Source organism: Psittacula echo, assembly GCF_963264785.1.
Source record: "Psittacula echo genome assembly, chromosome: 1".
Classification (NCBI taxonomy): domain Eukaryota; kingdom Metazoa; phylum Chordata; class Aves; order Psittaciformes; family Psittacidae; genus Psittacula; species Psittacula echo.
The window spans coordinates 10,000,578-10,015,152 of record NC_137735.1 but is presented as its reverse complement, the minus strand read 5'-3'; the positions used below and the strand labels follow the sequence as shown (position 1 = coordinate 10,015,152).

The 14,575-nt window shown below is 40.2% G+C and overlaps 1 protein-coding gene across 1 annotated transcript in view; it reads right to left on the bottom strand.

Annotated features, from left to right (window-relative positions):
- GRK4 (G protein-coupled receptor kinase 4) overlaps positions 1-14,331 on the bottom strand; it is a gene marked incomplete at its 3' end in the record, with an annotated part of 36,551 nt that extends 22,220 nt beyond the window's left edge. Inside the window, exons 1-3 of the mRNA XM_080631863.1 lie at positions 14,149-14,331; positions 2,757-2,843; positions 1,991-2,103 (exon numbers count right to left, since the gene is read on the bottom strand). Of these exons, the coding sequence (XP_080487989.1) occupies positions 1,991-2,103; positions 2,757-2,843; positions 14,149-14,200 (252 nt within the window). The 5' untranslated portion in view covers positions 14,201-14,331. The remainder of the gene's footprint in view (positions 1-1,990; positions 2,104-2,756; positions 2,844-14,148) is intronic.
- Positions 14,332-14,575: the final 244 nt, after the last annotated feature.

The following is a 14,575-nucleotide window of genomic DNA, read 5'->3' as shown; positions in this document are numbered from 1 at the left end:
GATCAAGACAGCCTGCTACCTTTCCAATCATGACAGTCACAGATTAGAAATTATTTTAGTTCTTAAAAGCTCTTGCTCTTCTTCAAGAGACTTGATTCCCAAGCATACTTCTTCACCATGACTTTTCAAATGGAAGTTAAAGAAGAAAAAAAAAAGAAAAGAAAGTAGTAAATTGTGAAATCATCTCTTGCATCAGATTAGCTGAACTCTGCCAGTCTCTAATTCACAGACGCGTTGCAATCCACATAACATCATAGGTGGCATATTTCAAAACAATTCAAAATCTTCAGTTAGTGTCTAACAGTTAGGTCTTAAAGAGAATTTCATCTGAAAAAATGACATCTGTAAAGCAAAGACATACCTGCCTTACAGTCATGCCTAAGATTCTTTTCTCCTTCATGCTGCCAAAGATTCTGCTACTCCCTGTCTAAGTTTCTAAGGATTAGAAATGTGTACAGAAGTTGTATCCATTAAAGGTACATCCACAGTTGTCAGTGGTCTCTCCATTGTGCAATGCTCATTAAAGGCTCTGGTTTACATTCACTTCAGGATATTTAGCTCCACTGTTCTGTATTTCCATTCAATCTATTCTATGTCTGCAATTATCAAATCAGCCTCTGGAATTTGGTGCTAGAACAGCTCCTAAGAGTCCTAATAGTACATTGACAATTATAAGGCAGTTCTACTTATCTGACATGAAAGTTCCTTTTAACTGATCAAGTGCCTCAGTTTATAGTCCCGTAAGGGGAAGGAAGGTATGAAGTGGGGGGCACAGCAAGAATTCCATGTACTTCTTTACACCCTGCACTTTTCAGAGCCATTTTGCATTCTGCTACTGTATTTTGGGACACATGTAAACAGCAGCACTACCCTACTTCTACCTTCCTTGGTCATTTGCTCCCCGAATACAAGAACAAAAATGGGGGGATGCGAAAAACTATTCTTTTGGCAGCAAACTCAGTTTAAGACTATATTTTACTGTGCTTGGATTAACTATGAAGGACAAAGAATAAAAAGCTCTGACTTAACCTCTCCTCTTAAGGACTGCCGTGTGCTTGCCTTTCTTTCTCATTACTCTCCCCCTCCCCATTAGGGAGGGGGGAAAACCCATGAGGGTTTTGTCTGAGGATTTTTTACAAAACATGGCTGTGGGCACATTTCCTTCCTCCCCTCATTTTTTAGCACTAGATGTCAAGATGCAAATGTATCAAGACAAAACACTTCCTTTCCCCTTGGTCTCTAAAATCTGGTTTCTCTCCTTCCATAGATGGTTCTCTAAATTTCCATCTCCCATTGTATTTTTTTTAATTAGCACATTCTGTCTAGCCTAGGGCTTCCATGCAAGTAGCAACATTTTCAAGTCTATGTTTACAGCATTTTCAAGCCTGAGTATCATGTAATATTCCTTGTATGCACATCCTTTCAGGCTCAAGAAGTCAAGCAGCATGTCTCTCAAATTCTCTCTCATTTCCACCATAGCCAATTTTGTACCTCTGATAATACCAAGCAACTTCTTCCCATCAGCTGGAAGATGTTCAGCCATTTCCAGGGGAGCAGCACTTCATCATCATGCATCATGGCTGCTTGGCAAGAAAACAGTTTAATCTCCTCCTTTTCTCTCTCCTTCCCCCAGCTTTATATGCTGAGCATGACACCATACGGTATGAGATACCCCTTGGGTCACTGGGGTCAGCTGTTCTGGCTGTGTGCCCTCCCAACTCTCTGTGCACCCCCAGTCTACTTGCTGGTGGGGTGGTGTAATGAGTTCAAAAGGCCTTGATGCTGTGTAATGACTGTTCAGCAGTAACTAAACCATCCTTGTTATCAACGTCATTTTGGTCAAAAACCCAAGACAGCACAACATGACCTTCAGTGTAGAAAAATTAACTCTATCCAGCCAAAACCAGCATAAAACCCAAACTTTTTCTACAAAAAGAAAATGTATAAGCTATTGCCTGCTGATATCCACCTCCAATTGCTCACTGCTTACCACTGCATCCAGAAATTCAATGCATCTTTTCAGATCTGGTCTGGAATCACAGAACTGTCTGAAGAGAAGTCTTCCTATTGGCTGTTTGTCACAAAGCTGGTTATAGTCTCTTTCTGAGGAAGAAATAATAAGTAAATACCTTTATTTCTTTTTATCTTTGTCATAGCATGGTCCTTTACTTCCCTTTGAGACTAGGTCAGAAAAACATCATTAAAACCTGAAGTTTACATTAACATATTTAGCAAAGGTATCTAAAACATGCAATGACCCCAAAGAATAGTGAAACACTTTCAGCCATATTTGTGTATTACAGACTATCACATTTATTAAAAACACATTGAATGACATGGTTAAGTTTAATTCAGTCCAGGCTTGGGGGTGGAAAACAACAATATTGTGAAATAGCAATTCCAAAGCAAACAAGATTGTTTGGAAAGAAGGAATACAAGATAGTAATATAAAATGTTAAATAATTATTACAAGACACTAAGAAGAAAAGGGAAATATGTGACCATGTCATTCAAATTACAACACGATTCCTTTTTGTAATTCATAGCTTTTTAAATTTATCCTTTAGGAGCAGTTTCCTTTAACAAACAAGGAGCTGTGAAACAGCTTTTATCTCCTCATAAATTCTCCATCACATTAAAAGTGGTAAATGTTAATGAGCATTCAGAAGCAAGACAGAATCCTTCCAGTTAACATCACTCAACTCTTATCCTTCCTTCTCAAGGAAATGAGACAGATCATTCTGCAGGACACCTACCGATTGAGCATCTAATACCTTCACAGTGACTAACAGGTGGCAACTTCAGCATCTCTTTCCATTTTTTACTGCGCCCACTCCGTTTGCCTAGGAAAAAATACACAAAGTAATGTAAAACACAGTGCTATGTCAGAATAAAATTAAATATAACATTAATTAACAGCATAAAATCAGGTCACTTCTGCACAGATCTGCTTTTCATGCCTAGAAAGAAATCCAGCTACAAGGATACCCACACCAGTAACAAACTTGAGACAGTATATATATGAAACACTAAAAAAGTGAGAAAGTCTTTTGCAAGACAAATGTTTCACATTTTGCCTAAGCATATAGAACACCTTTTCTGTGTTCTGAGACAAGGCAAATATGGAGGTGTTCTGCAAATTACAAACAAACAAACATCAAAGATAGAAACAAAAAAAAATTGAGAATTCTCTCTCAACCATGGTGAAGAACAGAAGAGATTAAAGTTGAGAAACAAAATACATAGAACAAACACATTTTTAGATAATCAAGTGGTACATAAATATTCTCTTTCTTTTTTCTTAAGGCCAGTAGTAGTAATAAGAGTAGACCCCACTAATAAATGAGTGGGCACTGTTCAAATAGACAACATCTATTGCAGACCATAGGTGGACACAGGACATCAGGGATAACTGAGCTGTTGTAGAACTCCAATATTTTCAATGCTTCAGGTTTCACAGCACTAGTATTAAACTGATTTTTAAAAAGCTACTACAGTATTTCCCCCATTGTTTCTCAAAAACTGTATGTGTGCTCCATTTTCTATTCAATTGGAATTTTAGCACATTACTTTGATCAGAAGCAGTCAATTCCATTTACAGAAGGTAGGAGTACTTACCAAAAAGGCAGAGTGATAGATACAATAGTATATGAATATGTGCAATTGCAAAACATTTCAGCAGAACAGTAATTTCTGTGCTGCAAAATACTGTAGAAGACTTACTAAATGATACACCCAGATGCGTTTTCCACATGAAAGAACAGTAGCAAAACTTCACAGAAACTTTCTAAGAGCACCAAAGCAGTATGTACCGTTAACCACAATGGGAGAGAAAGGAAGGGAGTTACCCCATGTAACCCAAATAGAAACTAAGCAGCAAACAGTACTCAAGTCTTTCAGTATTAAATCATTAGGGGAAAAAGTAACTAAACACCTTCATAATAATAAAATATGCTTTACAAAACCCTCTTCCCTCAAACATACAGGTTTTTGAAAAGTTCCACCACTGCAGCCAGAGCAGTTCCAGCTTAGTGTACCCTAGCTCAGACCAAATTTACATGATCACCATTACAGGACCATTGAGGTCTCACTGTAGTGCTGCAACAAAACATTCTCAACTCTAATATCACTAGAAAAGTAAACAAATAAGGAATATAAACCCTTAAAAAGTTGGCTTGCAGAGATTTTTTTGAACTGATGCCTACTTTCTAAAAAACCCCTCTTCTGCACTGTATTTCCTAATGAAGCCTAAGTCATTCACCTACCAAAATGGTTTAGAATGCAAGTATTTGAAATCTACTTCCCACACACACTCTTCACGCAGTGCCAGCACTAATCATGAAGCTAGAACTACCCAGTGTCATTAAAATAAACTCTAACTATTGCAACAAAATATTTTTATGTTACAAAGAAGTTGAATGTATGCTTGCAGAAAACCAAACCACACACAGCAAAGAGCGCTTCTAGGAGAACTGGACAGAAATAAAAATCAAGGAATACTAACGCAGCAAGCCTGTACATATTCATGGAATAGAAAAGGAGTGGATATAGGTTACGGGACCATGTAAAACCATGGACAGAAGCATCACCATAATTTTTAACCATACAATTGAAAGACAACTAAGCTGGAAGGTCCACAGAAATCTTTTTGGTTTTTTTCCTGTTAGAAACTGCTCAGAAAGACTCATTTGTGCATGACACGGTACAATCAGTACTGACAAAGAATGATAAACTGACCAAAACTCACACCACAATGCTGTTCAGCAAAAGCAAAACTACACTGTGAAATACAGCAAGTATATCAACTTCTGAAGCACAAAGGGAAAAAAACAAAACTAAACAGTAAACAAACCTAACAAAAAATACAATCCAAAAAGAGGCTCACTGGTGCATTATACACCAAGTCCAATACAAGAAAGTCTGCTGTAGTTTGCCCCATATATTTGGCCAGTTATTTAGGATGTGATCATCACAAAGAGACCATATGCTAGAATGCAATTAAATTCACCATCCTATAGAAGTCAATCAAGACTACACATAATTTATTAATATACATAAGAATCAAGTGCTTAGGAGTATTAAATAAATCAACATGCTTTCTCTTTTCTCTGAACTGACTGTTCTTGTATTTACAGCAAATGCAGACTAAGTCTGCATGTCCTAGTAACATAAAGAGAATGCACAACCTACATCATTTACAGATAAATCATCCATTTCTGGTAAAAGTTGTGGGAGGAGACCAATTTGCTTGTCATATTATTCCTTAACTGCAAAATCCCTTTCCATTTCTAAGGCAGTTTAAAAGAAGTATCAGATCGAATTATAATAGTTGTGGTTTATAAGTGTCTTAATATTGATTTCAGAGCTTCTATTCTGGATTCCATTCTAAAATACTTCAGATAAAATTCTTCCAGAAAGACCAACAGCTTATTTTGCAACAGAGCAGCAACAAAGCCATTAGATTAATCTGCTTTATGGTTCACCTATGTGGTTCAGATGAATTACCACTTTTGCCTCTTTCAGATGTAATTGCTGGCTAGAACAATGTCCAACTTGAAGCAACTCATCTTTTTACAAAGGGAAGGGTGGATGCAGCAATACACCATTACAGTGAGGAAACACTGCAATTACATTTTCAGGTACATGAGAACCTTACCTTTTTCTCCTCTCCAAATTACTTCTCAGAGTTAGAATTTCAGCATTTACCTCTTTACATGTTTTTGCTTCTTAAAAAGATACATACTCATTTGAGTTAGTCATAGAATCATAGAATAGTCAGGGCTGGAAAGGACCTTAAGATCATCCAGTTCCAACCCCTCTGCCACGGGCAGGGACATCCCACTCTAAACCATGTCACCCAAGGCCTCATCCAACCTGGCCTTGAACACCGCCAAGGATGGAGCTTTCACAACCTCCCTGGGCAACCCATTCCAGTGCCTCACCACCCTCTCAGTAAAGAATTTCTTCCTTAGATCCAATCTGAACTTCCCCTGTTTCAGTTTGAACCCGTTACCCCTTGTCCTGTCACTACAGTCCCTGATGAAGAGTCCATCCCCAGCATCCTTGTAGGCCCCCTTCAGATACTGGAAGGCTGCTATGAGGTCTCCATGCAGCTTTCTCTTCTCCAGGCTGAACAGCCCCAACTTTCTCTGCCTGTCTTCACACAGGAGGTGCTCCAGTCCCCTGATCATCCTTGTGGCCCTCCTCTGGACTTGTTCCAACAGTTCCATGTCCTTTTGATGTTGAGGACACCAGAACTGCACACAATACTCCAAGTGAGGTCTCACGACAGCAGAGTAGAGGGGCAGGATCACCTCCTTCGACCTGCTGGTCACGCTCCTCTTGATGCAGCCCAGGATACAGTTGGCTTTCTGGGCTGCGAGCACACACTGCAGGCGGCTCATGTTCATTTTTTCATCGACCAACACCCCCAAGTCCTTCTCTGCAGGGCTGCTCTGAATCTCTTCTCTGCCCAACCTGTAGCTGTGCCTGGGATTGCTCCGACCCAGGTGTAGGACCTTGCACTTGCCATGGTTAAACTCCATCAGGTTGGCATCAGCCCACCTCACAAGCGTGTCGAGGTCCCTCTGGATGGCATCCCTTCCCTCCGGCGTATCAACCGAACCACACAGGCTTGGTGTCATTGGCAAACTTGCTGAGGGCACACTCAATCCCACTGTCCATGTCACCGACAAAGATGTTGAACAAGACCGGTCCCAACACCGATCCCTGAGGGACACCACTCGTTACCGGTCTCCAGCCAGACATCGAGCCACTGACCACAACTCTTTGCGTGCGGCCATCCAGCCAATTCTTTATGCATTAGAATACGGTATGGACAAGATGTTTAGATGTTTTAATTTTTCAACTTTTTTTTCTTTTTAAACTCCTGAGAAGCATTTGAAAAACTTACATAAGGTAAAGTGACTGGTTTATTCATGAGTAAAAACACAACTAGTTGCACAAAAAGAAACTGCTGTGTCAAAACAAAGCAATCCAGTGTAGAAACAGATTTAGACAAATATTTTCAAAGTCATCAGATGGACTTCCACAGCCACAGTGATCTTCTTTACAGGCAGGATTTGTAGCATGACTCTCATTTCACTGAGCACAGTGTTTGCTGAGCATTAGCAGTCAGTCTTCCTTGAGATAGAAAACTTGGACAGTCCTACAGAATGACAATAGTAAGAAACATTGTACTATCTGGCTAAGAAATGTACACGGTCTGTATGTGGTGAGATTCAGTGGCTACTACACTGACATTGAAATCATGCCATTGAGTTGTTCAGGGACTTCCACACTCCAGCTTTCTTGCCTGTAAAGGGCAAGGAACACACCTCTGTACTTGAGAAGCATGCAGCTATGAAGCACTAGGGCTGCATGATTGCTACAATATCATTCTTGCAAAACTGATTCCACAAACCAGATTGTCAGATACCAACTGAGAAAGTCACACCAGACCACACCCAGATAAACTCTGAAAGCATAAAACTGCAACAAGACAACGGCCTGCAATGTGCCTGTAACTGTATAAATCAACCAATTGATTCAGTGAAAAATGCAAAATTGATACAGAAGCTCCACATCATCTACACACTGAGATGCATGAGAATAATCTGGGTACATACATCTTTCCCACAGCAGAAAAAGTTGCAGGCAAGTTTCCTAACAGACTTTAAATTTACTTGAATTCCTATGTTCTCCTAATTAGAGACATTTTTTTCAAACCACACACAACAAGGATTAAAACCTTTCACTGAAAAATCAACACATTCCTGTTTAACTATGGCCTTATGCTACAAAGACATTTGTAAACACTGCCCACTAAGTAACAGATTTTGCTGGTTTCCCCCTTACTGTACTTCTTTGAGGGGTCTCTGTAATGTTTTCCATTGTGCAGGTCAGATGGATTTTTTGACATCTCAGTTCTTTGAAAAACAAGCCAGATCACAGCTTAATAACTAAATTTAAAAGAGTGGCATCTACTTTATATGGAGAAAGATTTTTTTCCCCCACAACTAGGACACAAATAATCTGCCTGGCTCTCAGCAAGTTTGTCAGAAAGTTGAAAATTCAGGTTTCAGCACAAGGTAGGCATCAAACTCTTTAGCATTATAAAAGCCAAGGCACTTCTGAACACAAACAGATGCAAAAAACCAAGTGGCTCAATAAATAAATACATAAGAGATAACTATAGTTTACAAATTGTTATGGCATTTTTAAGATAATATTCCTCACATTCCTGGATTCAGGTGCCTAGAGTTGGCCTTAAGCAAGGTAACACTTGAGTCCTCTTGCTCACTGTCAGAATAGTAACCCTGTAAGCGTTAAAACCTCAGGTATTTGTGAACATTTGCGCAGCTTGTTTATATGCACAATCCTTTATTGTTCCCACAGCTATAACCACTTGAACAACTGGTTCTTCCCATCAGTTCTATATACATTTCCAGTAATCATGTGCACATTTCGGAATGCTAGTGCATACATGCTGAACAGCTTATGCACTTCTTCAGAAATTAGGTCTGAAGGCCCTGTATCAACTCAAGTAAATGTAACTGATCTGAGCCACAATTTGTTAAGCTAATCTTGAAGTCAAACAATGTTGCATCTGCGTATACATTCCTTTTGCTATGTCTGTAACAACTTTATGAACAGGGCTTACTAGAGAAAAAAAAATCAAAAACTCAACAGAAAGAAAACTCCAATTTACAGACAACTCCTTAACAAGGATTTTTTTATCATGATGGTACATCAAGACTGCAACAGAGAGAAAAGTAAAATTCCTTGGAGCAGATTGTGAAACCTCTACTTTCAATTGCCACGTTTGAAATAACCAAAGCACCAGCGTGTATCAATAAGTAGACCTCTCGTGTTGTGTTTATTTAGTAAATGTAATTATTTAGATTCCAACATGCCCACATGCATTCTTCTTACAGTTCATTAAATAAAGGACAAAAAGGCAGACATTGTGCATAATTCTGTACAAACACAGGAAGACATGTTTCCTGCCACAATGAGTTTACAGTAATTTAAAGCACAATGCAATAAGGGAGCGCAACAGAAATAAGGGAAGAACAGACAAAAATAACAGCAACTGTGAAAATTCACAGCACACTTATGCTAAAATCCCTATTTGCTACTGGTGAATGGACTTTCTGGGTTATGTGTGCATCCTGGTTTCCCACTTGTCCACACTCTTTAAATAATTCAAGATTTCAGTTCCGTTTGATAGCAAAACTGCAGTGAGCTGTGCAATTTTCTTCGAATTTTCTTCCTAATTACAAATACATTACAGGATAACTGCTTATGTATGGTCACCAATACCATACTGAATTATTACCTTACACTGCAAGCAAAAGTAGGATGTATTTTGCTTGAAGAATTATGCCAGTTGGTTTTAAACCAGAAAGATAAAACACACAATTTGGGTGGACTGCTTATTTTTTTGTGAAGAATGCCACACTCACATAGCTTCAGTTCTGAAACAAGTATCTTCCAGGATTTGCTTAAGCCAAACTGTCATCATTTTCTGTTACTGAAAGGTTTCTGCTAACTCCATCCTTGGGCTGCACCTAACAATTATCAAATCTGCAGGAGCTTGCTGATCCATCTGAAAACCAATTTTGGGAAGAAAACCCCAACCCCAAAGCAACCAATGACATATGAAAAAAACCTACCACAACAACCCACAACCCCTAGATTGGTTCACGGATTCAGCTAGAAACTGTCTACAACCACAAGCTAGAACCAATACAATCAAGAGCTTGGGGGAAAGATTGCTTGAGGCATGATCTTAATTTAGCCTAAATCAATCATGACATAGAGGATATTCTAAGCCTAACAGCAGACCCAATTCTCATTCAAAATGCTCCTGCCAGGGCAGTACAAATGAACTTCAAAGTGGATGCAAATAGACCAGGTATGTTTAAAACATACTCTTGGCATGGATCCTCAATTGGAGTAAACTGCCATTGACTTCAAAGGAACTAGATCTACCCTGTGGACATAATATTTGGAGACTCTTACTTTAGGCAATGAAAAAAAAAGAAAGGCTCCTAAACAGTTTAAAACATACAGTGATTAATTCCTTTCCTTCAAAACATCACAGACTATGTGTGGGATGCTGAAATTACTTTGGGGCTTACATATACTTAAAGGATTTCTTGAGAATCATTAAAATAACTATGAAAAACAGAAGATACAAATATAAATAAAGAGAAAAGCGAATATAACAATAGATTGTTGTGAACTTTGATTTTTTTGCAAAATAATCAAGTTTGCATTTATTATTTGTCACCACTTACATGATAAATTCTTCAATGTCTTTCAAGACATACTCATTTCAAAGATATTTCTGCTAGGAGAAAATGCATTAATTCCTCTGCTCTCATACAAAACTAGAGACACATTGCTGTACACTGTTCTTTTACACATAAAAATGCCTGTAAGTAAAAATCTGAGTAAAGAGATCATGAAATCACAAGTTTTCACACCATCTATCTCAACACTATCAATTAGCACTTACCTGTTTTTCCATCTCAATTGCTGCACTTCAGTGCTCAAAAGATCAACTTTGAGTTTGCTTTATAATGTCTTGTTTTTCTACTGAGTCACTTGCGCTTGTTCCATTGAGTTCACCTTAAGAGGAAGTTTTCTTTCTCACATACTGGTTTCCCTCAAAAAGTACTATACGCACAGGAGGAAAGAGCTGGATTAGCACAGAAGGCCACTTATTCAAGGAAACTGGGATGAGGAATCCCAGAACACTTTGCACTACAGTTTTCACCCAGAGGCAAATCCCTCCATGGACTGGTTAGTACAGCATGAGGAGGTCAGCTGGAAAAGTGGACAAGGAAAGAAAAAACTCCTAATATAGTTCCTGACTCCTTAATCTTTCATTCATAAAGTACCATGGGGTACTTTGTGTCATCACAGTATCTTCTAGTAGTGGATACCTACAAGAGTCATATTACGATTGATCGTGAACACCTACATGCACGGAGAACTGGCATTTGCTTATTGATGAAGTTGCATTAAAAGAAAATAAGGAATCCTCACAGCTTTCCTTCTTCACAGAGATATTACAAGCTTTCATTGGAAAGAGACAGACTTCTATTAAGCTAATCCATTTTATGAAAAGGTTTGGAAAATCCTCTTAGAGAATAGCATAAGACTAAACTTAAAGTTTTGAGGCTGAGATGAACCTGGGGTTTGATCTGGCCTGAAGACCAGACTAGTGAACTCTTACAAGCTGGTGTTATCATCATGCAAATTTCATTAGAAGATTCACACCTCTAATGAAACAAATTAACAGTAAGGCTATTAAGCAAGAAGGTAGTTAGAAATAGCACTACCACTTTGTTTTTATGCTGTAGGAGAAGAAAGTAGCAACAAAAGATGCATTTTGCACGCTAGTTAATTCCTGGTTTTCTAACTGTATACTTCAAATTCAGTTTCTAAGTATCAAATCAGATTTCAATAGTAGACATGAAACAAGGTGTGCTAACTCTGCACACCTACAAATGTAAAACCCAAATGATGTTCACACCCCAACAATATTTACATCTAGAAGTACGAGTACATAAATGAGAGGCAAATTATGAGAACAAATCTGGGATCAGAATTTTGACTGTTAATTCTAGTTTATGTGCTCAGGTATGATTTTTTAAATTTGGTGTTATTTACCAGGCATTTCTGTGTTCTCATTAAGCCTCTGCCATACCAGAGGCAAGGTATGGCATATGAGGACCAGTACACAATACCTTCAGTTCAGTTTCTACATTTGCAAAATGAAGATGTCATCTCTCTAGGATTAAAAGACACTGTAAAATGCTTTCAAGAGTACAGACTTTTTCTACTCTCACCTTCATCATGAAGGACTCTCAAGTTACACTGATACTGATCCATGCAAGCCATTATTAAGCCTATATCGATTTCTTTCAACATGCCACTGAAAACTATAAAATAAGAGTACATTATTTTGCTTTCACAACTGAAGTATTTTTCAGATCAACACCTTCTCATACCCAATCTTTAATACACTGAGGAAGTGGAAAAAGGATTACTGACGCTAGTCAGCCTATACTTGAAAATAAGTGAAGCTGCTATTTTATAGTGCCTTAAGATTTTGCCATCTTCCATGAGAAACAGTAATCACGAACTTTTCCATGCTATCCCACCTCTCCATACACTACATAGTGCGATAACAGGAATGTGGGAATGAAAAGGTCAATTGAAAGTCAGCTCTTCTGTCCCAGTGGTGAGGCCCTTTTAGCAAAGAATATATTTCAGTGAAGTATCTACCTCACATACTAACTTTCTAAATTCCATTCCCTTGGAGTCTACTGGGAACATAAGAATAGAGCTGGGAAAGGGATTTTATGGAATAGTCCTGACAGATGGAATAAACCAGACATTCCCAGACCAGCCAGAGCATGCAACATACAGAAAACACTTTCAAGGAGAGTTTTGAGAAATGCCATGTAAAAAGTGCCCCATGTACAGAAACTCAGACATGAAAAGGTAAAAGACTTTCTACCAGTTATCAATGGAGTTTTAGAGTTTCAAAGCCATAAATCAAATCTTTGTGCACATTTACAAAAAAGAGCCTGAGCCAATTGCAGGAACAAAAGAGTAACAGCTTATTACCATTACTTTTACAAGTTTCACATCAGGTACAACTGATCTTCACAGCAGCTGCTGTCAGACTTTCATTTAGTTCATTAAAATATCTTGTTTGGTCAGTTCTACCACTATAATTTATTTTAAACATAGTGAAACCTTAACTAAAGAGGCAACCTGGCATTAAGCAGCCACTTAAAAGCCTTTCCAGATTACCACTCCACTCTTTGTGGTGAGGGTTTGGGCACAGTAAAGTTCTGAGCCAGATTCCACTTTCCCTTCATTTCTCAGATCACTTTAATGCAAACTCCAAATACAGGCAACACCACCACAGACATGTTACCGGCAGCGAAACCAGCCAAAACATGTCCTCTAGTTTGAGGTGGTCTTTTCAGCTAAGGTTGGGAAATGGCCCAAAATTGTGATCACTGTTCTGGTTTTTAAACCCCACTTCAAAGTAAAAAAGCTGATTTTCCTCTCTCGCTGCTTAAGGCAAATTTAACTGGATACACATATGGCGTAAGTGCCAAACCCATTTAGAGTTGGAGGAACTTGCAAAACATACAGGGGCAGATTCTGTTGTTCTTACTCACTTTAAACAGCTCCAGCTAAACTAATGGGACTTCTCAACACAATTAAGAAAAGTAAGATCCAATCCAAAAAGAATATGCACATTTCATAGTTGAAAAACAACTCTGCAAGGAGTACAGTGGTAATGTGGGGAGGCTTTCAAGTGGCCATTTAATGGACAGTTATATACATGAAAAAGCAGGACAATCTTATTTCAGCATTGCTTTTAAACAGTGATTTTCTGAATTTCATTATCTATGCAAAATGTTTGTTAGTTGGGGGAGAAACTTCAAGTCAAGATGTTCTGGGGAATCAAACTGGAAGTATTAACCTCATGGAATATAGCACAGTTTAATATCAGGTTAATATAAAACACTCAATTACAAAACACAGGTAGCTATGTTTTTCACAAACAGGAACTTCAGCAAGATGGAGTGCAAGATTCTTCCAGAGAAGATTTATGTCACTTCATCCTTTATAACCGTACGCATATATATTTGTAAATAAACTAAGAACTCCAGATTAACGATCTTCTTAAAACATCCGGTAAAAACACCATGTGAATCAGGAGCCCGACGGGGGAAGGAGGAAAGGTTTTGTTGGGTTTTTTTTCCTCCACAAGAAACAATGCTGTAACTCCAAATCCACCCCGCGGGAGGAGCGGGGCAGGTGCCTCAGGGCACTGCCCGAGACTCGCTGCCCGCCCCGGCACCACGGGGAGGGACCCTGCCACCGCCCCAGAGGGGCTTCGCGCCCCGCCCGGACGCCCCTTGCCCGGTAGGCTCTCCTCCCTCCCCACCCTCTCTTCCTCCATCACTTCCTCTCCCTCTTTCCTCGTCGGTCCCTTTCCCCCTCACCTCAGACCCTTTTCCTCCCCCTTGGTACGTCCCCAGCCCGCCCCACCTCGACCTCTCGCTTCTCCTCCCCCCTCGCCGCTCGCCCCCCCTCGACTCTCACCCTCCCGGGCTTTCAGCAGCACCGTGTTGGCCACGATGTTCTCAATTTCCATGGTCGGGGGCTCCTTCTCCTCAGGGCAGCCGGAGTGGAGGCCGCCCCTACTGCCTCCTTCGCCCCCTCCTCCAGCCCCGCCACCGCCGCGACGCCAAGCCTCCGCTCATCCGGCCCCGCAGGACCTCAGCGCTGCGCTCGCCTCTTCCCCATCACCCGCTGCTCGCCCCGGCACCGGCCTCCCCCTCCCCGAGGGCGGAGGCAAGGAGCAGGCAGCAACCGCCCGCCCCGACCATGGCTCTACCGCCCTCCTCCGCCCGCCCCAGCCAGCTCCGCCTCTGCGCTGCGGGGCCGCCTCCCCGGCCCAGGCCCGTAGAACTACAACTCCCAGCAGACCTTGCGCAGCAGCACTACGGTGTCCCCGGCCCACGCCGCG